The following is a 27031-nucleotide window of genomic DNA, read 5'->3' as shown; positions in this document are numbered from 1 at the left end:
AGAGAAACAGAATGGGTGCGCTAGGGCATCCAGCCACTGTAAATGAACTCAAGATGCATGCGCCACCTTGTCCATCTGGCTTACATGGGTCCTGGGGAATCAAACCGTATCCTTAGGCTTTGCAGGCAAATGCTTTAACTGCTCTCCAGCCCCCATTTTTTTTTTTTTCAAGGAAGGGTCTCACTCTATTCCAGGCTGACCTGGAATTCACTATGTAGTCCCAGGGTGGCCTTGAACTCACGGCGATCCTCCTACTTCTGCCTCCTGAGTGCCGGGATTAAAGGCATGCGTCACCATGCCCGGCTGCATTTTAAACATATAATTCAAATTTCCCCACTTGGGAGACAGAGATAGGAGGATCGCTGTGAGTTTGATACCAGACTGACCTGGAATTCACTATGTAGTCTCAGGGTGCACTCGAACTCATAGCCATCCTCTTGCCTCTGCCTCCCAAATGCTGGGATTAAAAGCATGAGCCACCACGTCCGGCTCTTTTAATTCTCTCTGAAGCAGGGTCACATTCTAGTCGAGGCTGATCTGTAACTCAACTCTGTAGTCCCAAACTGTCCTTAAACCTACGAGGATCCTCCTGCCTCAACCTTCTGAGTGGTGGGGTTAAAGGCTTGCACCACCACACCAGGCACACCAGGTGACTGTCCCAGCGTCACAGAGCAGGACCACGTGTGGGCTGGATCTTGCGTGTGCGACGCCACAAGAACACCTCAGGACAGTGAGTGCTGAAGGCTTCCTTGGAAACCTTTCCTGGCAAGGTCAGTCTGAACAAACCCTCTTAGGCTGGGGCTCAGGGAGACCACCAGGAATGGGCACAGGAGAGCCACAAAGAGGCAGACCCTGGAAGAAAACAGAGCTGGCGGGTCAGCGAGCAGCTCCCCGGGCCTCTGCCCTCTCTGAGCCTTGCCTGCCCAGGCTTGCCCAGGCCCCTGCACAGGTGTCTCTGCCAGCCTGGGAAAAACACACTCTCCAGCGGAAAGAACAGCTCCTGATAGCTTCTTGACTCCTTCAGGTGACGGCATACCCACACTGGATCAAGGTCACGTCTGCCGTGCCCCCGAGGGATAAGGGCTTCTGCTTCCTGGAATCACTTTCAAGCAGCCGCCCAGTGCCATTTGTTAAATGCCCCGGAGGCTTGGCACGGCGAGCGCTCGGCTTTCTGGGCATCGCCCGGCAGCCAAGCAACGCGCGGCCCCGCCGCGGTCCTCCTGCTGGGTTGGCAGAGGATGAAGCAGAGGGGATTCGGCAATTCGCGCAAAGTCACGCAGCGGGAAAGACATGGGCGTGGAGCCCCGTGCGGCAGCGGCGCGTGCCCGGGAGAAGCCGAGGCAGGACAATCATGAACTCAAGGCCAGCCAGGACTACATAGTGAGACCTTGTCTCAAAAACAAGAAAAGAAAAGAAAAAGTCCGGCCGGAGAGACGGCTTACTGGTTAAGGCACATGCTTGCGAAACCTAAGGACCCCGGTTCGATTCTTCAGGTCCCATGTAAGCCAGATGGACATGGTGGTGCATGCGTCTGGAGCCCATTTTGCAGTGGCTAGAGGCCCTGGCATGCCCATTCTCACACTCTCTCTCTCTCTCTGTCTCCCTCACTCTGTCTCTAATAAATAAATGATGAATCTTTAAAAAAATGTCATGTCGAGCCACGCCTTTAATCCCAGCACTCGGGAGGCAGAGGTAGGAGGACCGCCATGAGTTCAAACTCCAGACATGCGTGTACCACCTTGCGCGCGTGTGCAACCTTGAGCACTTGCGTTACCTTGTATGTCTGGCTTATGTGGGATCCAAAGAGTCAAACATGGGTCCTTAGGCTTTGGAGGTAAGCGCCTTAACTGCTAAGCCGTCCCTCCAGTCCCCCCACCCTCCCTGTTTCAAAGAAGCCACAGGAGGAGGACTTGGCATTTTGCCAGTCATGCCTTCACTTTCCTGGGGCAGCTGGCCCTCCTGTTGGGCTAGCCTGGAGGGTGTTTGCTTGGGCTGGTATGGGGTCCTGAGCTACCCCATTCTTCTTGTTGTGGTTCCCACCGCCCCTCCCTCTGAGTCAGCCCCAGGACAGGCTCTGGTGGTCTAGAGCAGCACTCCCAGTAGGACTGTCGACCAGGGTGGATGGGCAGTACCCACAGGACACATGTGCTTACTGGGCACTAGAAATATAGAGGGCTGGAATGACTGAGAGATGGGTCTCACTCTGTAGCCCAAGCTGGCCTGGAACTCTCAATTCCACCTCAGCCTTCTGAGTACTAGGGTTCCAGTCACACCCGACCCCATGCCTTGAAGGTCTTTGTATTAATCTTTTTCTTCTTTTTTTCTCCCCCAGTGCTGAGGATGGAATCCAGAGCTTCATACATACTAGACAGTCTACACTACTGAGCTACATCTGAGATGCCTTGGTGCATTAAGGGAAAAAATACACACACACACACACACACAAAGCAGAATCCTGCATGAGTAGAGGTTAGACTAGGAGAGAGATTTTTTTTTTCTTTTTTCCATGTTTTTTATTAACAACTTCCATGATTATAAAATATCCCATGGTAATATGCTCCTTCCCCCCCACCCCAACTTTCCCCTTTGAAACTCCATTCTCCATCATATCCCCGCTCCATCTCAATCAGTCTCTTTTATTTTGATGTCATGATCTTTTCCTCCTCTTATGATGGTCTTGTGTAGGTAGTGTCGGGAACTGTGAGGTCATGGATATCCAGGCCATTTTGTATCTGGGGGGAGCATGTAGTAAGGAGTCCTACCCTTCCTTTGGCTCTTACATTCTTTCTGCCACCTCTTCTGCAATAGACCCTGAGCCTTGGAATGTGTGGTAGAGATATTGCAGTACTGAGCACTCCTGTCACTTCTTCCCAGGACCATGATGCCTTTTGAGTCATCCCAAGGTCACTGCCATCTGAAAAGAGAATATTCTCTACCAAAAGTGAGAGTAGCATTAATATAAGGGTATGAATATTAAGAGAACTGCTTACTGGGCAGTTTGATAAGCTTAGTATATACATTTAGCCAGTCACCACCAGACATTACACCCCTAGGGCTCATGACTACCCCTGTTTTAAGTTTTCAGTATCAGGGATGTATTCCCTCCCATGGAGCAGGCCTCCAATCCAATTAGAGGGCAGTTGGTTTCCACCATGATAGACATGCCACTATTCTGCCCGTTGGCTCATTTGGTCTGGCTGGCCAAATATAAGGCTTGCAGTGTCCACTGTTGAGTATCTTCACTGGTGATTTCTCTTTCTCCCATTAACTACATGTAGAATGGCTTCTTCCAGCTTAATGTCGGCTAGTCTACATGGATGAGGTTGTTAGCTCAGTTCCAGCAGGATTTCTCAGTGGCCTTGCAGCCCAAGTATGTGGAGTCTTCAGCAATAGAGTCTTACCATCTATTCCTGGTGGGAAACCAAGGGCGAGAGCTATCTTTTAAAAAATTATTTACAAGGAGAAAGTGAGAGAGAATGGATAAGGGTGCACCAGGGTCTCTAGCCACTGCAAATGAATTCCATATACATGCACCACTTTGTGCATCCAACTTTATGTGGGTACTGGGGAACTGAACCTGGGCTTTGCAAGTAGACACTTTAAGTGCTGAGCCATCTCTCCATACACTTTTTCTTTTCTTTTGCTTTCTTTGAGGTACAGACTTACTATATGGCTGAGGCTGACTATGAAGCCCTGATCCTCCTTGCCTCTACTCCCAAGTGCTGGGATTGCAGGCATGTCACACCAAGCATTTAGGCTTTTCCTACAGCATAGTGGAAAGATGTCTAGTAGAATGCCTTCTAGTGTTTGATGCTTTTTTCTTTCTTTTTTTTTTTAAATTATTTTTCTTTATTTATTTGAGAGCGAGAAATAGGGAGATAGAGAGGGAGGGAGAGAATGGGCACTCCAGGGCCTCCAGCCACTGCAAACAAACTCCAGACGCATGCACACCCCCTTGTGCATCTGGCTAACATGGGTCCTGGGGAATCAAACCTTTGGCTTTGCAGGCAAATGCCTTAACTGCTAAGCCATCCCTCCAGCCCCTCTTATTTTTATTTACTTATTTGAGAGAGAGGGAGAGAAAGAGGCAGAGTGAAAGAGAAAGAATGGGTGCACCAAGTGCTCCAGCCACTGCAAATGAACTCCAGATGCATGCACCGCCTTGTACATCTGGTTTACATGGGTCCTGGGGAATCAAACCTGGGTCCTTTGGCTTTGCAGGCAAGTACCTTAACCGCTAAGCCAGCTCTCCAGCCTAGTTTTCACTATGTAGTCTCAGGGTGGCCTCGAACTCATGGTGATCCTCCCACCTCTGCCTCCCAAGGGCTGGGATTAAAGGCGTGCGCCACCATACCCGGCTTTCTGAGTCATTTCTTTTTGAAGGTGGAAAATTTGTATAAAATACGGGTATACTTTTTTCTCTGTTAAATTTTTGCAGTGCTGGGGATGGAACCCAGGGCTTCGCACCATGGCAAGCACGCTCTACCACTGAGCTATGTCCCCAGACCTTCTGGTAACCTATCTTTTTCCCCTCACTAGGTAGGATCTCACTGTAGCCCAGGCTGGCATGGAATTTACTATGTAGTCTCATGCTGGCCTCAAACTCATGGTGATCCTCCCTCTGCCTCCCAAGTGTAGGGATTAAAAGGCATGTGCCACCACACCTGGCAACCTAACCTATCTTATGTCAACTTAGTTCGGGGCCCAGCCAGGAACCTGACAACAGGAAAAATCCCACTACATCTTGCTTGAAAAGGAGGAACATGAGGCGTCCCCAAAGCACCTCAAACACAGCATACATAAAGACCCATGACGCTCAAGCTCGGCACCGTTTTCAAATAATTTATTAGGAATTTAAAACAAAATAAAACCTGGAAAAAGAAGTTACAGATGTGGAAAGAAGAGACACCGGAGGGTGGTAACTTGCTGGCTTCAAAAAACACCATGTAACATCTTTAAAAAAAAAAAAAAAAAGTTCTTCAAACAAATCAGAAAACAGAATTCCAGGGCCCTGATCCCATGGGTGGGCCTGGTGAGGTGAGAGGGTCTAGGGATGGGAAGGGAAGCTAAGTCTCTTGGAACTCAGCTCAGATGTGTATAAAATTAAAAATAAAAACCAATAAAATGCAGCTTCTCTTTTATTAGGAAATATTAAAAAAAAAAAAAACGCAAACAGCCGCGCATCTCAGTAACAAAGATTATTGCTTTGTGTTGTCAGGGCCAATGGGTTGAGCACCTCACACAAGACAATTAACTCTCCAAAGGGTGCTTTGAGGGCTGGGAGCTCTGCTGGGGAAGGGACCCAGAGGAGAGACAACAGTGGGTGCCACACCAACCAGGTCACACTTCAGGTTTGTACCCTGAGCCTGTCTTTTCAGTCTGCACCGGGCTCTGGGGTCAGGGGCTACCAGAGGCTTTGGCCGTGGGCCCATCCTGGTGGGAAACTTCAGTGAGAATGTGGGGGTTCCCTGAGAAGTCCTTTGCTTTCCCCTGGTAGAATCTGCCCCTTACTAAAGTGCCCCTGGTACCCAATCATTGGGGGGGGGGGAGCTCAGGGCAAAAACCATGAAGGTTGTCCCACCTAAGCAGGGGGGCAAAGAGGCCTTTGGAGAGCTAATTCTTTTCCAGCAGTGGTTCTGGGCAAGCCCTTCTCTTCCCTCGCCCCTTGCCCCTACACTGGGTTTTGGGGGGTGAGTAGGCCCAAGGCCTTGACCCCTGAGGGCCTGAGAATGTGGGCCTGCTGTGGCCAAAGCTGAGGCCTGCAAGCTTACAGTAACGGTGTCTGAGGAGGGGACAGAAGCAGGGGAGGGGAGACCTTTGCCCTGTGGGGTCAGACAACACCATCACCCACAAGGGGTCTTACGGAAGGGTGGGGGGTTCACCCCACAGTATTTACATATGATACAGGACAGGATGGTTCCAGGGGCTCGGCCTGGCCTACCCGCAGCCCTGCACCCCCTCTTCAGGGCTGGAGGGAGGCAGCCAGGGGCCCACACCCACATAGACACTTTGTTCTCAGCTGGTGGGGGGGGCACCTGGCCCCTTGCCCCCTGCGGCCTGGGGCTTCACATTCACAAACCTAGAAATAGTTTAAAAAGTTTCTTTAAAAAAAAAAAAAAAGAGCGAAAGAGGGAAAATCAGAATAAAAAACAAGGGTTGGGGCTGTGGCCTGTGGCAGGCTCCCTCCGCCCTCACTCTAGCTACTCACAGATACAAAAGCCTTCGGGGGTGTCCTACTGGGGCAGCAAGGAGGGAGGAGGCAGAGCCAGGAAAGGAGAAGGGGGCTTGGGGTGGCTAATCCAAAATAAATAAAAATGGGCGGGGAGAGGGGCAAGTGGGGAGGAGGGGCGGGGGCAGAGAAGGGCAGTTAGTGGGGGCGGCTGTGGGGGGCAGGGCGGGGCTGGGCCCGTGGACAGGGGACAGGCAGGGCCGGTCCGAGTCGTGGCGGGCGGGGGCTGGGCGGCTTGCGGCTGAGGTGTCTCCACCCCTCGCTGGCTCACTCTGGTCCTCAATGGGCTGCAGGTTGGGGTGCTGAAAGACAGTGGCAGGTTATGGGGGGGATGGGACCTCCGTTTGGCCTCTCTGTAGGGCACTTTTCCCAGATGTTTTTTTGTTTGTCTTGTTTTTACAAGGCAGAGTCTCACTCTAGCTCAGGCTGACCTGGAATTCACTCTGTAGTCTCAGGGTGGCCTCGAACTCACGGCGATCCTCCTTACCTCTGCCTCCCCGAGTGCTGGGATTAAAGGTGTGCGCCACTACGCCCCAGCTCACTTTCCCCAGATCTTGAATGACCACATTCAAATGTCATCTTCTGGGGACCCCTCGCTGAAAACTGCCACTATTTTGGATTTTTTTTATTATTATTTTCTTTGGTTTTTCTTTTTTATTGTTTTTTTAAAATTTTTATTTACTTATTTATTTTTAAATTTTTTTATTTTTATTTATTTATTTGAGAGTGGCAGACAGACAGAGAAAGAGGAAGAGAGAGAGAGAGAGAGAATGGGCATGCCAGGGCCTCCAGCCACTGCAAATAAATTCCACATGCATGTGCCCCCTTGTGCATCTGGCTAATGTGGGTCCTGGGGAATCGAGCCTCGAACCGGGGTCCTTAGGCTTCACAGGCAAGGACTTAATCACTAAGCCACCTCTCTAGCCCTACTTTTATTTTTTTGAGGTAGGGTTTCACTCCAGTCCACACTGACCTGGAATTCACTCTGTAGTCTCAGGGTAGCCTCGAACTCAATGATCCTCCTACCTCCTGAGTGCTGGGATTAAAGGTGTGTGCCACCACGCCCAGCTATTTTATTATTTTTTTAAAGCTTTCTTTAGAAATATTTTATTTATTTGAGAGAAAGAGGCATATATATATATATATATATATATATATATACATATATATATATATATATATATATATATAGAGAGAGAGAGAGAGAGAGAGAGAGAGAGAGAGAGAGAGAGAGGGAGGGAGGAAGAAAGAAAATGGGTGCACCAGGGCCTCCAGTCATTGCAAATGAACTCCAGATGCATGTGTCTCCTTGTGCATCTAGCTAATGTGGGTCCTGGGAAATCAAACCTGGGTCCTTTGGCCTTATAGGCAAACACCTTAACCGCTAAGCCATCCCTCTAGCCCTCTTATTGTTTTAAAAAACTATTTTGGGCTGGAGAGAGGGCTTAGCGGTTAAGCGCTTGCCTGTGAAGCCTAAGAACCCCGGTTCGAGGCTCGGTTCCCCAGGTCCCACGTTAGCCAGATGCACAAGGGGGTGCACACGTCTGGAGTTCGTTTGCAGAGGCTGGAAGCCCTGGCGCGCCCATTCTCTCTCTCCCTCTATCTGTCTTTCTCTCTGTGTCTGTCGCTCTCAAATAAATAAATAAAAAATTTAAAAAAAATTAAAAAAAAAAACACAACTATTTTATTTGAGCTGGGCATGGCTTCCCAGTTAAGGCACTTGTCTATGAACCCTAAGGACCCAGGTTCAATTCCCTAGTACCCATATAAGCCAGATACACAAGCGTCTGGAGTTCGTTGGCAGTGGCTGGAGGCCCTGGCGTGCCCATTCTCTCTCTCTGCCTCTTTCTCTGTCACTTTCAAGTAATTAAATAAACATAAAAACATTTGTATTAACTTGAGAGAGAAAGAGGTATATAGGAGAATACACACCAGGGCCTCCGGTCACTGCCAACGAACTCCAGACGCATGTGCCCCCTTGTGCATCTGGCTAACATGGGTTCTGGGGAATCGAGCCTCAAACTGGGGTGCTTAGGCTTCACAGGCAAGCGTTTAACCACTAAGCCATCTCTCCAGCCCCAAAATATATTTTTTAAAATTAGGGGGCTGGCCAGGCATGGTGGTGTACACCTTTAATCCCAGCACTTGGGAGGCAGAGATAGGAGGATCACCATGAATTTGAGGCCACCCTAAGACTACATAGTGATTTCCACATCAGCCTGGGCTAGAGTGAGACCCTACCTCGAAAAACAAAACAACAAAACAAAAAGAAAACAAAAAATTAAGGGGCTGGAGAGATCGCTTAGTAGTTAAGGTGTTTGCCTGCGAAGCTTAAGAACTCATATTCAAATCTCTAGGTTCCAAGTACCAGACGCAGGGATGCAAGCATGCAATGTTGCACTTGAGCCACGAGGGGACGCATGCATTTGGAGTTTGTTCACAGCAGGCTGAAGGCCCTGGCTTGTCCATTCTCTTTTCTCTGACTTTCTCTCAAAAATTTAAAAGCAGGGTGTGGTGGTGTACACCTTTAATCCCAGTACTTGGGAGGCAGAGGTAGGAGGATCACTATGAGTTCGAGGCCACCCTGAGGCTACACAGTGAATTCCAGGTCATCCTGAGCTAGAGTGAGACCCTTCCTTAGTTTTTTTTGGTTTTCCAAGGTAGGGTCTCACTCTAGCTCAGGCTGACCTAGAATTCACTATGCAGTCTCAGGGTGGCCTTGAACTCACAGCGATCCTCCTGCCTCTGCCTCCCAAGTGCTGGGATTAAAGATGTGCACCACCAAGCCCAGCTTTGGTTTCTTTTTTTAAATTTTTTTGTTTATTATTTATTTATTTATTTGAGAGCGACAGACAGAGAAAGAGGGAGAGGGAGGCAGAGAGAGAGGTGGGGGAGGGAGGGAGAGAATGGGCGAGCCAGGGCCTCCAGCCACTGCAAACCAATTCCAGATGCAAGCGCTCCCTTGTGCATCTGGCTAACGTGGGTCCTGGGAAATCGATCCACAAACTGGGGTCCTTAAGCTTCACAGGCAAGCGCTTAACTGCTAAGCCATCTCTCCATTCCATGGTTTCTTTTTTTTATGTTAATATTTATTTTTATTAATTTGAGAGAGAGAGGAAGAGGATGGATGTGCCAGGGCCTCTAGACACTGCAAACAAACTCCAGATGCATGCAATACCATGTGCCTCTGGTGTTATGTGGGTTCTGGGGAGCCAACCCTGGGTCCTTAGGCTTCTCAGGAAGTGCCTTAATAACTAAGCCATCTCTCCAGCCCACTTTTTGGGTTCTTGAAACTGCGGTTTTGTTATGTAGCTCAGGCTAGCTTAGAATTTACTAGGTAGCCTAGGCTGACCTTTAATTTATAATCCCCCTGCCTCTGCTTTCCACGTGTGAGGGTTACAGGCGTGTGTCAACAGCCTTGCTTAGTTCATGCTGAGCAGGGGCAGCTTCACGCATGTTGAGTGTTGCCAGTAGATAGGTCCGTCCTCCCCAGTGGACCGTGCGCTCTGTGAGGCAGGACAGGGCCAGGGTACCGAAACGGGATTGCCTGGGACCAGCTTTTCCAGTGCCACCCCCACCCGCGTCCGTCTCCTCACCTCTTGCCACCTGTGCCTGCTTCAGTGGTACCCATTGGTGAAGGCTGTGGCAATCAAGGGACCCTGTAAAGAAAAGAATCAGACTTCTAGAATCCAGGGGACAATTGAGAATCCTGGGGCTCCATCTCTTTTCTGCAGGAACAGGTCCCTCTCTAACTTGCCCATGTTGCCCTGCTGTGGACTTTTAGGCAGGGCTTGAGAACCAGTACCTTGGAAAAAGCTAAAGGATCCCTGGGCTGGAGCCCCCCTCACAGACAGAAGGTGGTGTCCTATCAGCATCACATCCCAGAGCCTCCAGACAGTGCCCGACAGGATGATCATGTCCGCCACAGGAACGTGGACCCCACCTGTCACTCCTAGCCATTCCCCATCCATCATCTCTGAACCCCTTTCTGCCTGAGAAGAAAGACAATGCTTCTCCCTCCCCCAATTTCAGCCCCCCCCCCCCAAGGGTGTGGGGGGTGAGATGGAGGCCAACTGGGCCTGGCCACTCACCCCAAGACTGTGGCCGAAACCAGTGCTGGGGGCGGGGCTGGCGGCGCTGATGTAACTGCTGACCCCCGAGTCCTGGTTGGCCGCCCCATAGAGCTCAGCCATGGGGCCCGGGCTGGTGGTCCCCAGGAAGCCCCCTGTGCGGCTGGGAGTGGAACCTGGAGGGGGAGCCATCGTCCAGGGGTGAGAGCCTGACAACCCAGAAAGAAGACAGTGATGGCCCCGATGCCCAGGCTGCCCCACAGCACCGCCCCCAACCTCTCCCCGCTGCCCCAACCTGGACCCTCCCGTGCCCACAAGTCTTGCAGCAAACAACCCCCCGAAGATCACTCTAAGCCTCTCCTCTCGCTTCCTGTTCGGGCCCTCAGCAGCCTCCAGCGAGTCCCTTTCCGCCCTTCTCCATCCGTCAGCCAACTGCTGATTCCACAGCCCACCGCCGCTGCTGCCTGGAAACCCCACTGCCCGCTGCCCGCTGCCCACTCCTCACTCTTGCACCCTTGCTAACTGTATCCAGGTCTTTGCACACGCTTGTCCCTTGGCTTCCCCCCTTTTGCTCTTCTGGAATGGGTGACGCCCCGCTGCCCGGCACAGCAGCTGCTCCGCGAATACTCGGGTGAGTGCAGGAACGAACCCCTTTGCCCGCGGGTGGCGACGGCCACCCCTGCCCCCCTCGGGAGCTCTGCGCCCCACGCTGTCCTCCCCCGCAGGCCTCACCTGTCCCCCGAACCACAGCTGCCGCCGCCGCCGCCGCCGCCATTGGTCCATAAGCAGTGAGAGGGATGGCTGAAAGGCAAGGTGTGGGCACTGAGTGCCAGGAAGAGGGGCCAGAGGGGACGAAGGAGGCCCCTGGCGTCTGAGCAGAGCCTCTCCTGCCCGGGACAGTGTGCGCCGTGTGTCCCAGAGGGTCAAGGCAGAGACGGCCACTGTGGATGGCCATCCTGTGCCCGGAGCCAGTGGGCGGCAACAAAGCGAGCCTGCTTCCCAGGGAGCCTCAGCTTGTCCCATGGAGCCTAGGGTACATCGTATAAGCAGCCCAACTCGCAGGCGTGGCCCTGAGCGCCCGTGGCGTTGCTCACTGCGGAAGCCCCTTTCCCGTGCTCTTGGAAGAACAGTGGCCCTTGGCCAAGAGCAGCGGGGAGACTGTCTCTTCCCAGTCAGTCACTGAGGTGGGACTGCATCCCGAACATGGGCTCCAGAGCTCCCCGCGGGGTGGGCCGAGCTGCCGCGGCTCCATGTGCAACCCCCCTCCCCTCTCAGGGCCCCACCACCAGCCCCCTCCCTCCTCCGAGCTCCTCAGCCACTTTTCTGTCTTCCTCTGTTGAAATGCAGGGCCTTGCTGTCCTGTCTGCGGTCTACCTCCACTCCCCACCCACAGAGCCCAGCACTGGGCACACAACAGAACATTAACACATGTTTACGAAAGGACCTGAAGGAGCTGGGCTAGCCTCGAACTCCAGATCCTCCTGCCTCAGCCCCCCAGTCCACACGCACCCTGCTTCAATACCAGGTCGGCATGAGCTGGGAGCTCCCTAGGGCCGTGGTCTTCAGGGTTTGCATTCAGCAAGCCTGCAGAACACCAGGACCAGGCTCGCATCCCAAGAAGCACCCCGTGAGAACCGTATGAAGAACCCTTGCCCCAAACTGGAGCCAGACCTGGAGCAAGGCACCCTGGACGAGGCCCCCTGAAAGTCTTTATCCAACGCCACTGTTCTAGGGGATTCGATTTCAGGACTGCCTGGTCCCTGTACCCTGGGGTCATCTTTCCCAAGACCTCCACACAGCTGGCCGCTTCTCACAGTCCTCACCTCCTCTGAGAAGTCTTCGCAACCCTCCACCCCGCCCTTTGATGGCAACCCTAAACCCTTAGCACAGCTTTCCCATGTAAGAATATCATTTACTTGCTTACTCCATCACCAGCCTTATCTGTGCGCTCACAGCACGGCCCCAGTGCCAGGACCAACATCGGCACAATAAATATGTACTGAACACATAAAATACCCGTCTCCTTTGTTCCGAGGCAACAGAAAAGTTCAGACCTTAGGCTCCCACGAACGGCAGAGCCTGGAACCCACATCATCACCTGTCCAGCTATCTTCAGAGGGAACATTTCTTGACATTTCTACCCACAGGGGCAGTAAGGTCTGGGTTCTTGGCCTTCACAGAGCAAACTCACAGAGCAGCCACCTTACTAAGGGCTTATCACCGTGGAAAGCGCCCCTTCTTTGCATGACAAACATTTGCTGCCCTCAGCCAGCCTGCTGTTACCTGCAAGAGCAAGTCCTAGGTGGTCGGTGGTCCTGGCCCCTGTCTGCCCGCCCTCTGTCCTCAGCCCTCAGCGTATCAGGCAGAATACTTCCACAGGAAGAGAGGGGCACTCTCACCCCGACTGCTGATCAGGTGCTCCCCTAATTCGTGACAGAGCCATTATCCCCTCAAGCAGTCAGGACTTGGCTCTCTCCCTTCTTCACCCCATATTTCTCTTCTCCCTTTCCCAGTCTGGTGGTCTCTGAGCACCCCTTGGAAGGAAGTCTCACCTAGAACAACACCCACGCTCACATCCTCCACACATGGCCAGGTTGAAGGGACAGTCTGGGGGTGGGGTAAGGAGAAGTGGGTTGGACAGAGAAGCCCCTGGCAGCCCGCCTTGTGTGCACACCACCCCCGGACTCAGCCTCGCCCCGGCGGAGCTCTTCTGGTCCACGTGAAGCTCTGCCTGAGGAAACGGCCCTTAATGGCCAAACGCTTATCCAGTGGGCAGCTCTGGGATCACATCTGGCTATCAGACACATGTCATTTGGCCCACAGTATTTGATAATTTGGAATGCAGTGCCAATATATAAAAATGACTGAAACATTCGAACAAAAGCAGAAGCTGGGTTTCTGGTTTCTCGGGAGAAATGAGCGGTGAGAGCTCTGGGTCTGCAGCCCCTTTGGTGAGGAGGGCGAGCTGGCACCAAGGGCAGGTGTGGCCACTTCCCTGTGCAATTCCTCTGCCCCCCGCTGGCCCACTGCGCTCTGAGTCTGTGATCCCGGCCTGTTCACTGGACACGAGAGCCCCCGTGGTGCCTGGCACACAGGAGGTGCTAAGTAAATATTTGCCAAGTGGATGAATGAGTGGTTTTGCCTTCATCTGCTTGGCTTGGCCCTGCGCCCCACCCTTACGGGCCATGCAGATACACAGGCTGGCCAGCGCCCAGCCAGTCTGCTACGTCCCTGTATAGCCAGGAGGCTGGCGGGCAGAAGGAAAGGCTTCGGGATAGCTTTCCCCAGGAAGGCCCCTGGGTCCTTCTCTGTCTTCCCACGTGGCCTGTGAGATGTACAAAATCCGAGCGACTGACCTGTAAGCTCGGGGAGAACTGGGGCGCTCGGGAGAGGGGTCCGCTCTACACGGAATTCTAAAATGAAACGTAAAACAGCTTAGGAGGAGGCAGAGGAGGCCCCTTGGGCATAGCCCAGGGGGGACAAATGCACCCACAGGGATACTGGGTGAGGAGAAAGGCCATGCATAGGACCCAAGAGCTGGGGTTGGGGGTTTCCACAGTCCCCAGCAGGCAGTGGGGGGGGGGGAGGTGATACTGAGACATGGGAAGGAGTGGGGAGGAGAGCGAGAGAGAAGAGTTGCCACCTATAACCTGGGCACAGGGCAATGCAGGAATCACAAATTCTTGGTATTTCTTTTTCTTTCCTTTTTGGCAGTGCTCAGAATTGAACCCAAGGCCTTGCATATGCTAAATAAGTACTCTACCACTGAGCTGCACCCTCAGTGTTAAAAAAAAAAAAAAACTGTGTGTGGTGGTGGGGGCCGGGGGTTAAGTTGTGTGTGTGTGTTATAAGTAAACGTGTGTGCACATGTGCACACCTCATGCACACATACGTTAAAGCCAGAGTAAGACATTGGGGTGTCTTCCTCTATGGCTCTTCCACCTAACTTTCCTGAGACGGCATCTCTCACTGAACCTGGAGCTGCCACTTTTTAGTTAAGACTGGCTGACCAGTGAGCCCCAGCAATCCTCCTGTCTCAGCCCCACTCAGTGCTGGGGATACAGGTAAGTGCGGCCATGCCTGGCTTCTTACGTGGGTGCTGGTGACCAAACAGCTGAGCCACTGAGCCACCTCCCCAGACCCGTGTGTGTGCTTTCTTGTTTTGAGAGGGGTTCTCACTAAAGTTATTCAGGCTGGTCTTGAACTCACTTTGCAGCCCAGGCTGACTTTGAACTTGCAAGTCTTCTGCTTCAGCCTTCCAAACACTATAATTTCAGGTGTGTGCCACCACACCTGGCAGTTCTGAGTCTCTCTGGCTCAGGCTGGCCTCAGATGTATAGCAATTCTGCCTCAGACTCCCCAGTGCTGGGGTTACAGACCTGAGCCATCACACTCAAGCTCTGGACGTTTCTTAAAAATGTTAGGATCGTACCAAAGATAACTTCCAAAATCCTCTTCTCTCTCTTTTTAGTGGCAAGAGAAGAGCTGGGGGGACACTGTGATGAAAAGCAATGGCCGCGGTCACACTCGGGCTTAGTTTCAGTTCCCAGTGCCGTGTGACTGCAGGACTCATTTCTTATCTAGGATTCAGCTTCTGTACCTAGAAAACAGGGCTACACATCCCCCACCCCTTCGGATTCCTGGGAGGGCTAGGCAGTGTCATAGGCACAAAGGGCTCTAGATTAAATAGCCCAAGGGTTTAGGGACACCTCCAACAAAGAAGACCAAACATGGACTGAGAGTCAGGTATGTTGGTGCACGCCTTTAATCCTAGGTACGGGGGAGGCTGAGGTAGGAGGGTCATGTGACTCTGAGGCCAGCCTGGGCTAGAGTGAGTTCCAGGTCAGCCAGGGATAGAGATCCTGCTTCAAAACAAAACAAAATAACCCAACCCAAACAAACAAAATGGACTGAGAAAGCTGGGCTGGTGGTGCATGCCTTTAATGCCAGCACCCAGGAGGCAGAGAGGGGAGGATTGCTGTGAGTTTGAGGCCACCCTGAGACTCCATAGTGAATTCCAGGTCAGCCTGAGCTACAGTGAGACCCTACCTTGATAAAAAAAAAAAAAAAAAAAAAAAGGACTGAGGACATAGCCTGGTAGTAGAGCACTTGCCAGTGTGTGTGAGGAAGAGTTCTACCCACTGCACTGCATAAGTAAATAAGTCAGCAAACAAGAGCCCCACAATAATCTGAAAGTTCAAAGAAACAATGATGAGTAACCACAGGACACTCCAGAATAACCGTGGGAATGCCTGACACTTATTTGGATCGGTCTTAATGTCGTACTTTGTTAGATGAAAAATGAGACAGGGGTGATTATAATGGTCTTAAGCTACTTTTCAGCATTTAGGCTCTCAAAAAAGGCTGTGGCCTTTCAGGGGCTCAGCCCAGCTCCTGCAAGGCTTTCTGCGACAGCGCAACCGCAGTGGTCCTGGGGAAGCCCCCAGTGCAAGCCCAGTGGCACCTCTGGTGCAAGTGGCAACCCTGGAGTGGGACTGGGAGAACAAGCAGGCAGGGGGCGGGCAGAGAATGGATGCCTTGAGAGAAGAGTGCCATGCAGGGCCATTCCCAGAGCCCCTTCTGGGGAGGGGGTGGGAAAAGGAGGAGAGAGGCCCTCCTTCCTCAGACAGACATGCCCTTCCTTCCAGACCTCCAGCAGGCAGACCCCCACTCATACACCCCAGACACTGCCCTGGGGAGGAGTCACGCTGCCTGGCGACATGCGAGCGGCAGAGGAGCCTGGCACATGACTTACCAGGGAACTGGTAGGTGTAGCCAGGGGCAAGGCCTGTGTAACTCCGGCTGGCATAGGTTGTGGCTTGGAAACCTGGGTAGCCTGATGGGGAAAGGAATAGTGTCAGAGGTCTCACCCATGGCCCGGAAGCTGCTCGGGGGCGAGGGGGGGGGGTCGGAGGGGGAGCAGAGTCACTTGTTCCCCTCCCCCATCTTGCATCATGGCTAATCCTCAGTGGTGGTTTTGAAATACCTTGTGCCTGCTGAGCCTTTTGCTAAGTACAGTATGCATTTTGTCATCTCATTAAACTCCCAAGAACCATAGCAGGTAGGTCCTATGGGGACCCTTGTTTTACAGACATGGAAACTGAGGCATAGAGAAGTTATTTACTGAGAACCATCCTACCCTTTTTATTTTAATTTATTAGAGAAAGAGAGAGAGAGAATGGGCATGTGAGGGCATCTAGCCACTGTAAATGAAATCCAGACACATGCACCATCTTGTGCATCTGGCTTACGTGGTTACTGGGGAATTGAACCTGAACACTTAGGCTTTGCAAGAAAGTGCCTTAACCACTTTGCCATCTTTCTAGCCCCAATTCTATCCCCCTCTTTTTTTTTTTTTTTTTTGAGATAGGGTCTCACTCTAGCCCAGTCTGACTATGTAGTCTCAGGGTGGCCTCGAACTCATGGTGATCCCCTGCTTCCTGACTGCTGGGATTAAAGGCAATGTGCCACCACACCCAGCTACATTCTCTCTCTATCTGCCTCTTTCTCTATCTGATAAATAAATAAAATAAATAATTTTTAAAAACTCAGGAGTGAAGCAGTGCATGGTGATGCACGCCTTTAATCCCAGCACTCAGGAAGCAGAGGTTGGAGGATCGCCGTGAGTTCGAGGCCACCCTGAGACTACATAGTGAATTCCAGGTCAGCCTGGGCTAGAGTGAGACCCTACCTCGAACCCCCTCCCAAAAAAAAAATAAAATCCAGGTATAGCTGCACCTGCCAGTGCTGAAGTAGGTGGAGTCAGGATGGTTGCTGGGGCTCACTGGTCAGCCAGCCTAGCTGACAAATGCAGAGCTCAAGGTTCAGTGAGAAATTTTGTCTCAAGAAAATAAGACATAAGAATGATTGAAGATAGATGATGCCTGCCTCTGTCCTCTGCATGTGGACACAAGTGTACACATTGACAAGCACACATGCACATACACACACACACCCTACACATGCTACATACACACACACCCACCCCAAAATACTATCTGTACTGGTGGTTTGATTCAGGAGTTCCCCATAAACTTATGTGTATGAATGCTAGGTTCCCAGCTGGTGGCAATTCGGGAATTGAAGCCTCCTGGAGGGAGTGTATTGTTGGAGGCAGGCTTATGGGTACTCCAGCCAGTTTCCTCTTGCCAGTGTTAAGCACCCTCTCCTGCTGCTATTGTCCACCTAATGTTGGCCAGGAAGTGATGTCCTCTCTCTGGTCATGCCATCATTTTCCTCTGCCATCATGGAGCTTCCCCTCTAGTCTGTCAGCCAAAATAAATACTTTCCTCCCACAAGCTGCCCTTGGTTGGGTGCTTTCTGCCAGCAATGTGAAGCTGACTGCGACACCTCCTAATACAACAACAACAACAACAGTGTGTAACCCCAGCAGGCACGAGGTATTTCAAGTGTAGGCAGGAGGAACAAAAGTTCAAGGTCTGGCTGCCGTGGTGGCATGTACTTTTAATCCCAGCAGTGGGAGGCAGAGGTAGAAGGACTGCTATGAGTTTGAGGCCACCCTGAGACTACATAATGAATTCCAGGTCAGCCTGGGCTAGAGCGAGACCCTACCTGAAAAATCAAAACAGAAAGAAAAAAGTTCAAAGTTGGGGCTAAAGAGATGGTTCAGTGACTATAGGAAGTTGCGTACTAAGCCTGATGACCCAGGTTTGGTTCCCCAGTGCCCGTGGAACACCAGCTGCTCAAAGTGGTGTTTGTGTGTATGGAGTTCATTTACAGTTTACAGTGGCAGGAGGCCCTGGTGAGCCCATTCTCAGCCTGTCTCTTTCCCTCTCTCTCTCAAATAACTAAAGTAATTTTCTAAATTTTTATTTATTTATTTCTTTGAGAGAGCAAGAGAGGGAAAGAGGCAGAGAGAAAAAGAGGGAGAGAGAATGAGAATGAGCACGCCAGGGCCTCCAGCCACGGCAAACAATCTCCAGATGCATGTGCCACCTTGTGCATCTATCTGGCTTACATGGGTCCTGAGGAATCGAACCGAAAGTCCTTTGGCTTTGCAGGCAAATGCCATAACTGTTAGGCCATTTCTTCAACTCCAAATAAATAATCTTTAAAAATATATTTAATTAATTTAATTAATTTATTTGACACAGAGAGAGAGAGCGAGGGAGAGAGAGGGAGAACAGATGCACCAGGACCTCCAGCTACTGCAAATGAACTCCAGACACGTGCACCCCCTTGTGCATTTGGCTAATAAGGGTCCTGGGGAATCGAACCTGGGTCCTTTGGCTTTGCAGGCAAACGCCTTAACAGCTGAGCCATCCCTTCAGCCCAAATAAATAATTTTTTTTTTATAGGCCACGCATAGCCAGGTGTGGTGGTGCATGCCTTTAATCCCAGCACTTGGGAGGCAGAGGTAGGAGGATCGCCATCTTGAGATTACATAATGAATTCCAGGTCAGCCTGAGCTAGAGTGAGACCCTACCTCGGAAAAACAGCAACAACAACAACAACAACAAAAAAGCCATGCATGATGGCACATGGCTTTAATCCCAGCACTCAGGAGGCAGAGGTTGAGGCCACCCTGAAACTGCACAGTGAATTTCAGGTCAGCCAGGCCTACAGAGTGAGGCTCTACCCTGAGAAATTAAAAAAAAAAAAAAAAAAAAAAGTGGTGCAAAAGTCTGATGCTCATTTGCAGCGGCAATATGCACATATACGCATAAACATACATGCAAAAAATACACAAAATCAGGTCAATTGGCAAAATTTGAAAATATTAGAAGAAAACGTAAAATTATAACTGACAACTATACTGTGGTTTCAAAGAGTATTAATAATTTCAGGAATAAAGAGAGGGGCCACGACACATATAATGTGCCCTCAATGATTCAGATTGAAAAATCACATATACCTCAATGTACACACATGTGAATACACACATAAATACATATGCACCCACACGTATATGCACGGTGAAATAATGAAGCAAATAAGAACAAATGCTGGACTGGAGGGATGGCTTAGCAGTTAAGACACTTGCCTGCAAAGCCAAAAGACCCAGGTTCGATTCCCCAGGACCCATGTAAGCCAGATGCACAAGGGGGTGCATGTGTCTGGAGTTCATTTGCAGCGGCTGGAGGCCCTGGCACACCCATTCTTTCTCTCTCATATAAATAAGTAAAAATAAATAAATAAGAACAAATTAAGTGACTCTGGTAAGAGGATATATGGATGTTCTTTTTTGTTGTTGTTGTTTTGTTTTCTGTTTTCTTGAGTCTGGGTCTTGCTATGTATTACAGACTGGCCTCAAACTCATGACTGTCCTGCATCAGTTTCCCAAGTGTTGGGATTCCAGGTATGGACTGCTATACCTAGCTGGATGTTCCTTTGTTATTTTTATTTTTGTTTTTTCCAGGTAGGGTTTTGCTCTAGTTCAGGCTGACCTCCAACTCACATGGATCCTCCTCCCTCTGCCTCCTGAGTGCTGGGGTTAAAGATGTGCATTACCACACCCAGATTTTTTTTTTTTTTTTTTTTTCCGAGGTAGGGTTTCATTCTGGTCCAGGCTGACCTGGAATTAACTATATAGTCTCAGGGTGGCCTCAGACTCATGGTGATCCTCCTACCTCTGCCTCCCAAGTGCTGGGAATAAAGGTGTGCACCACCATGCCTGGCTTCTTTCTTTTTTTTTCTTTTTATTTATTTTTAAGGCAGGGTTTCACTCCAGTCCAACTGGACCTGAAGCTCACTATATCCCAGGCTGGTCTTGACTTCATAGCGATCCTCCTACTTCAGCTTCCTGAGTGCTGGGATTAAAGGCATATACCACCATACCTGGCTTCTATTCAATTTGTGTGTGTGCGTGTGTGTTTTCAAGGTAGGGTTTCACTCTAGCCCAAGCTGACCTGGAATTCAGTATGTCGTCTCAGACTGGCCTCAAAGTCACAATGATCTTCCTATCTCTGCCTCCTGAGTACTGGAACTAAATGCATGCACTGCTATGTCTGGCTCCATTTAACCTTTTTTTTTTTTTTTTTTTTTGAGGTAGGGACTCACTCTAGCTCAGGCTGACCTGGAATTCACCATGTAGTCTCAAGGTAGCCTCAAACTCGGCAATCCTCCTACCTCTGCCACCCTAGTGCTGGGATTAAAGGCGTGTGCCACCATGCCCAGCAGTTAGTAATCTTCTAGTTTTTGGTCCAGTTCCCTATGACCATGCTTTCCATTGTAAATTTATCTGTCTTCTTTCTTGTCTGCCCTGACAGACCGTAAGTCCCAGGAATGCCTTTGCTGGAACTTCTTGGCATAGTGCCTAGCACTTACAGGTGCTCAATTCCTATTTACTGGATGATCATATGAATGGATGGATAAGAGAATACAGGGATGGGGTTAGAGAGATGGCTCAACGGTGAAGGTTCTTGTCTGTAAAATCTGAACAACTGTAGTTTCATTCCCCAGTACCCATGTGAGGCCAGTTACACAAGGTCGTGCATGCATCTGGAGTTCGTTTCCAGTGGCTAGAGGACCTGGTGCTCCCATTCCCTCCCCACTTTCTCTTACTCTCTCTCAAAAAAAAAAATTATGATATACAAATATACGAAATTATAATTTACAAGGAAACTATTAAATGATATACCACATAATATATAGATATAAATATATATAGATATATAAATATAAGATAAAATATCTATATAAAATATATAGATATATAAATATAAGTTAAATATTAAGTAATATATAAATAAAATACTTATTTAAAAGTAAAGAGATGAAGACGACGAAGCAGCTGGACAATTCTTATGGCTACCACAAGAGGGCAGCACTACACAACCAAACCAGCTCACCTTGGACAAGGACTGCCAGACCTGAAGAGACGGTCCAACACCAAATCCCGCCCAATGACTCAGAAGGGAGGGCAGACCACAGAAGAGATGCCACACCCACCATGGCTCCTGGTAGGCCCGGGAGCTGTTCCTGGCAGGAACAAGCCGCAGGTGCAGGCCTAACACGTACCCAGCATGCCGATGCCCAACATGAAGGCGTCCATTCCGTAGGGCATGACTCGAGACCGCCCCCGGGCTGACCCTGTCGGTGACATCACCTCCTTTGGCTGCGCTTTCTTACATTCCACCTGTAATGAGACCTGAGGGTCAGTCAGCCTTCCCACAGTGAGGGCCACTGTCCCTCCTTTTCTGTGGCAGACCTTGTTTTTTGACTACCTACACCGACCAGGCTGGCCTTGAACTTTCCCTGTTCTGGGGTTACAGGCACGCACCACCACACCTGGTGGTGATTCCATTTTGTAAACGCCAACCCTGAAGCTCAGAGAGGACTCAGTTAGCCACCATGGACTTTGCTGCCTTGCTGCACTTTCAAGGGTAGAACAGGCTCTTCCCCACAGTCCGCAGATCCAGTCTCAATCTGAGCTAGTCCCCAGCTCACCATCTTGTTGTTGATTTCATGGAAGTGGATTTCACACACTTTCTCCACGATGTCCTCGCTCTCAAAAGTGACAAAACCAAACCCTGGAGGTTGGGCAAAGGACAAAGGCAGGGTCAGAACTGCGGCCCACTGTCAACACCCATCCCCACGCCATATGGATACCACAGCTCCTCTCCTGCGGGCAAGCGTCTGACAGTTAATGAAAGGCTCTGTCCACAGCCTAGGGGCCTCTCTCAACTACTAGCTGAGACAGGGTTTCAACTCCCAAATTACAGATGAGCAAGCCAAGGCTCAGAGAAGTGAACTCACTTGCCCAATGTCACACAGCAAGTTAAAAAGAGTCAGGGGCTGGGCGTGGTGGCGCGCGCCTTTAATCCCAGCACTCTGGAGGCAGAGGTAGGAAGACTGTCATGAGTTCAAGGCCACCCTGATAGTGCATAGTGAATTCCAGGTCAGCCTGGGCTAGAATAAAAGCCTACCTCAAAACAAACAAACAAAAAAAAGCAGGGGCCACTTTTTTTTCCCCTTGCTTTTTCGAGGTAGGGTCTCACTCTAGCTCAGGCTGACCTGACCTCACTCTGTAAGTCCCAGGCTGGCCTCAAATTCATGGCGACTCCCCCTACCTCTGCCTCCCAAGTGCGGGGATTAAAAGCATGGCTAAATCAACGTATTTACATAGGGTCTATACACACCCTCTCCTGTACTTTAAACCATCTCTGGATTGCTTCTAATACTTAATGCAATGTGAATGCTCAGTAAATTGTACTACTGTATGCTTTAGGGAGCAGCGACAGCAGCAAGTGTCTGTACCTGTTCGGAAGAGGTGTAGATTGTGAGGGGGGTGTTCGGGATGGAAGTTAGGGCTTTGTGCATGCTAAGCAGGCGCTCTATCCTTTAGATGTCCTATCTTGGGATATTTTTAATCCAAAGTTGATTGACTCCAAAAGCTCAAGCCAAGGGAGGACATATATTTAACATGCCTTTTTCTTTTCTTTTTTTCTCTTCTTTTCTTATCTTTTTCCCCCAGAAAGGGTCTTGCTTTAGCCCAGGCTGAACTGGAATTCACTATGTAGTTTCAGGGTGGCCTCGAACTCACGGCGATCCTCCTACCTCCTCTCTGCCTTCCAAGTGCTGGGATTAAAGTTGTGCACCACCATGCCTGGTTTAGCATGTCTTTTCTTTCCCTCTGATTCTCTTTCCAAAGATGGAAGAAAGAACGCCCCTAAACACTCGCTTGAACTTATACAAAAGCATACATGAGCTGGGTGTGGTGGTGCATGCCTTTAATCCCAGCACTTGGGAGGCAGAGGTAGAAGGATCACCATGAGTCCAAGGCCTCCCTGAGACTACATAGTAAATTCCAGGTCAGCCTGGACCTCAGAAAAAAAAAAAAGTATACATGCCCAACCCACCCCACACAAGCTCAGGGGGAGTCGACAGGTACCAGGCACACTCAGACCACCTCGCTACACACCACACACTCATAGCCCATATGCCACTCTCCAAAGAAGCTGAAAGGCCTGAAGCCACTGGAGAAACAGCTCTGCCTCCTCCTGAGAGAGCCCCGGGGGCTGGATGGGATTTCTCAGAAGGCAAGGCCCTTGGGAGAAAAACAACCACGCAGAGATCACAGCAAGGCCCAGATGCTCCCAGGTTCACGGCCAAGGGGGTGAGGGGCTGGGCACAGGGGTGGGGCCAGTGGCCCAGCACACGGCCCAGGGCTGTAGAGTCAGCCTGACCCTGGAGCATTCTGGCCTCAGGCTTTGTTACCAGGGACAAGGTAAATCTAGGCAGAGTCAGACATCAGCCAGGGAGGGAGTGTAGGGTGCTGTTGGGGGTGTGTGTGGGGGGGCTGTCCTCTCCATGTGTCTGTAACTGGGCAAGTTTCTAGTACAGGAAAGAGCAGGACAAAAGCCTTCTGTAAGGCCAGGCCCTGGAGAGGATGCAGATCCTGGGGGATAGGATGTCAGGAGGCAAGATGAAAGGGCAGCTGTGACCTGCAGGCCCCCCCCCCACACTGACCACGGGGGCCTCTTCGCAAGGGGGAGGGGCACACTCACCTCGGTGCCTGTTGGTGGTTTTGTCAAACATCAGCATGGCATCGTCCACCTGAAACAGAGCCTGCCATGAAGGACTCACCAGATACCAGGGGCTCCTATCACTGACAACCAACCCCCTCTTGCCTGTCCAGGCCTGATCTTAAATCTGTTCCCTGTTCAGGGGACAACTTCCCACGAGGGACCCCTTAGATACTGCAGCACCACTAAGCGAGCCACCAGATTCTTACTGGATCAATCTGAACTTATTTTAGGCTTCAATTATGTGCCTGGCCTTTTGCACCCCATCAGCCCAACATTCCTTGCTAAGGATACAGCTAAGACAATGGGCTCAAGAGGTCAAGTTGCCTGCCCGAGGTCATACAGTAATTTCTGCACCAGGCCAAGGAGGAAGAGATACAGGGTAGATGCCACAGAAGAAAATGTGGGAGTGGGGTGGCTGGTGAGATGGCTCAGCAGTTAAAGCGCTTGCCTGCAAAGCCAAAGAACCCAGATTCAATTCCCCAGTAGGCATATAAAGCCAGATGCCCAAGGTGGCACATGCATCTGAAATTCATTTGCATTGGTCGGAGGCCCTGGCGTGCCATTCTCTCTCTCAAATAAATAAATTAAAAAAAAAAGAAAGAAAGAAAAAAAGGAGAAAAGGAAATGGTGGCGGGGAGGGGGGGGTTGCTGGGGATGAGATCAAGAGATGGGAAATTCAAAGTCTCTCCTCTTTTCACAAAAGGCCAGGCAGACAGGACAACAGCCAGACTCAACTCCCCTCTCCTGGTACAGATCTTTTCTCTAATTGAAGTTTCCTTTAGCTAGAGGATGTAATTAAAGCAAGTAGAGTTCAGTGACTGGGCTGCAGGCCTTCTACTGACTGGGGGAGGGGAAGGGACTGAGGAAGGGGGAGGGTCTACATGAGCCACACTCTCTTGAACCACAGTCATCATCACTCCTTGCCACCCCCTCCAGGCAGCCTCTCAGACACAGGGGCAGCCACAGAAGGGTCCCATCTCTTTCCTAAGCTGGCATCCTATGCCTCTTTCTTGCTCCCTTGTCTGATTCACCCTTGGCGGAAAATCAGGGCTTACTTCTAACCTTCAAATCCCACTCCAGCCTCTGAGCCCACCCCAAGTGGCCAGTCAGCCAAGAAGAAAAGTCCTCAGACTACGAGGCACAGTCTCTCTCCCCACTCCAGACCCTTCTCTCTACTTCCAGGCCCTCCATTTGTTTCATAAGCAGTCCCCCCTCCCCACAACCCCGCCACATTAAAGGGGAAGGAAGTATAGACCAGGAACTCCAGTGGTCCTCTTGACTCTCCTTAGGCATCAAGCTAAAGTTACACCAGGCCTCAGACTTCCCCTAGGGAAACCAAGACCCCCATCGAATCAGGAGGAAAATGGGGGCTCCTAGAGCATCTTAGAGGGAAATGATGTCTTCTTTCCCAGGAAGCTTCCTGCAGCACAATGCACCCCCCCCAATCCCTTCTTGATGACCTCATTTTGATTCCCAACTCCAAATCAGCGGTTTAGACAGGGTGGGATGGGGGTGCCCTCTCTCCACGTGTCTGCAACTGAGCTCAGCACACCTTGCCCATCCTTAGCTTAAGCAGTGGAGAGCAGTCACCCAAGGAGGGGGAAAAAGCATTTGGAGATCAAAGCCCAAACTCTGAGTAGGGCAGGCCTGAGCTGGGATCCTGGGTCCTGGGGTTTGCTGTTCGGGTGACTTTAGGTCTCCATGACTTTGGCTCCTCCATCTGTGAAATGGGTACATTAGTGACTACCTCTTAGAGAGAAGTAAAATGAGAGGGTGCCCAGAGCACTCGAGTAACTGTCAGTACCTGGAGTTCAGGTGAGAAATAAATAGCAAGCAACAGCAGTTGAGTTGTCCATTAGGGAGGGGCCTGCCCTGCAGTCCTCATGTGGGGGAGGGGAGCCAGAGCCAGAAAGCACCAAGTGGCTGCGAGGTTCTGGGAGGACAGCATCTGTGTCCGCTGTGACCACTGACCACCCTTCTATCCTGTTTTTTGATGACTTTTTGAACGGATGGCCGAATAAACCCTGAGGAGCTGCGCCACACCTTCTCCCTTAATCCCACAAGCTTCCAAACCGGCTCCCAGACCTTCTGAAATGCAGTCCTGATCTTCAACCACCCGAAGACCTTCCAAATCCAGAATGTCCCTGGCTGGACAGACCACCCCCACCCTTCTCTGCCCAGTGGGGCAAGTGGGGTTGAAGCCAGGCCAGGAGACAAGGAAAGTTGGCTGGTGTGTGTGTGTGTGTGTGTTGGGGGGGGTGTCCAAGGGGTACCCTCACTGGTGTCCTCACCCCCCCCATCCCCACTCCTGAGGCCAGCTGAGGGGAGGGAGGCTCCCAGCCCAGTGTCCTTAATAGGCTTTGGTCTCCATGGGAACCCTGGGGGCCCTGTGTGTGTGTGTGTGGGGGGGGTACTCTGGCAGAGGGGGGGGAGGGGAGGCCACCGAGGCCTGCTGACCAGTGGGAGCCGCCAAGTTCGGGCGGCCCCGCTAAGCCTGAGTGGCAGCCATGGCGGGCTGACCATTGTTCCCCCTCCCCAACCACGGCAACGGGGGGGGGGGGATGCCCTCGATCCGGGGGTAGAGGGGGACCCCTTCTCTGCCGCAGGATGGGATGGGAGTGAGTGAGTGAGTGTCTGTGTGTGTGTATAAGGGGGGGGGGTCCTTGGCATTCCCGGCTGTCCCCCCCCCCAACCCTTGCTCCCTGGCAGTCTATTCTCTGGCTCTTCTCAGACCCCCACCCCCACCCCAACCCCACCACCACCATGACCACCACCACCACCACCACCACCACCACCACCACCACCACCACAATACACCCCCTGGCCTCCCCGGGCCGGTTTCACATGCCAACGCCGATTTAGGCCCGAACAAAAGACGCGGCCGCTGACGGCTTCTCCTGGGGCCCGGTTGCCATGACAACGCCGGCCCTCGGGGGCAGGCGGCCTCCAATCACAGCTGCTGGATCAGATTAGTGCGAGCTCTAATGCTCGGCGCTCAGACACAAAGACCCCCCCACCCCCGCCCGAGCCCGAGCCCCAGCCGGGGCTGCAGCTTCCCAAGAGCGTCCCCTTTCCCTCTGGGGGCCCAGGCCCCGGGGCCTGCCTGCCCAGCATCCTGGACTCAGGTCCCCGCAGAGATCTCCCCGAGACACACACACACACACACACACGCACATGCACACGCACACACGGTCAGCATCTGCTGGTCAAGCGGACCCCACCCACCTCACCCCACCCCAAAC

At 51.3% G+C, this 27031-nt stretch overlaps 1 protein-coding gene across 5 annotated transcripts in view; it reads right to left on the bottom strand.

Annotated features, from left to right (window-relative positions):
• Positions 1-4827: 4827 nt before the first annotated feature.
• The window catches only part of Msi1 (musashi RNA binding protein 1), a 30423-nt gene continuing 8219 nt past the window's right edge, over positions 4828-27031 (bottom strand). For 2 of the 5 annotated variants that reach the window (XM_045133048.1, XM_045133052.1), the window contains 9 exons: positions 23769-23817; positions 21709-21791; positions 21280-21397; positions 16055-16135; positions 13656-13712; positions 11032-11100; positions 10321-10508; positions 9826-9888; positions 4828-6531 (listed from right to left, as the gene is read on the bottom strand). In XM_045133048.1, coding sequence (XP_044988983.1) covers positions 9847-9888; positions 10321-10508; positions 11032-11100; positions 13656-13712; positions 16055-16135; positions 21280-21397; positions 21709-21791; positions 23769-23817 — 687 coding nt within the window. In that variant the 3' untranslated portion in view covers positions 4828-6531; positions 9826-9846. The remainder of the gene's footprint in view (positions 6532-9825; positions 9889-10320; positions 10509-11031; positions 11101-13655; positions 13713-16054; positions 16136-21279; positions 21398-21708; positions 21792-23768; positions 23818-27031) is intronic. The other 3 variants (XM_045133049.1, XM_045133050.1, XM_045133051.1) reach the window with 3 other exon arrangements.

The sequence above is a fragment of the Jaculus jaculus genome, chromosome 13 (assembly GCF_020740685.1).
Source record: "Jaculus jaculus isolate mJacJac1 chromosome 13, mJacJac1.mat.Y.cur, whole genome shotgun sequence".
Classification (NCBI taxonomy): Eukaryota; Metazoa; Chordata; class Mammalia; order Rodentia; family Dipodidae; genus Jaculus; species Jaculus jaculus.
This window is presented reverse-complemented; position numbering and strand designations above follow the sequence as displayed.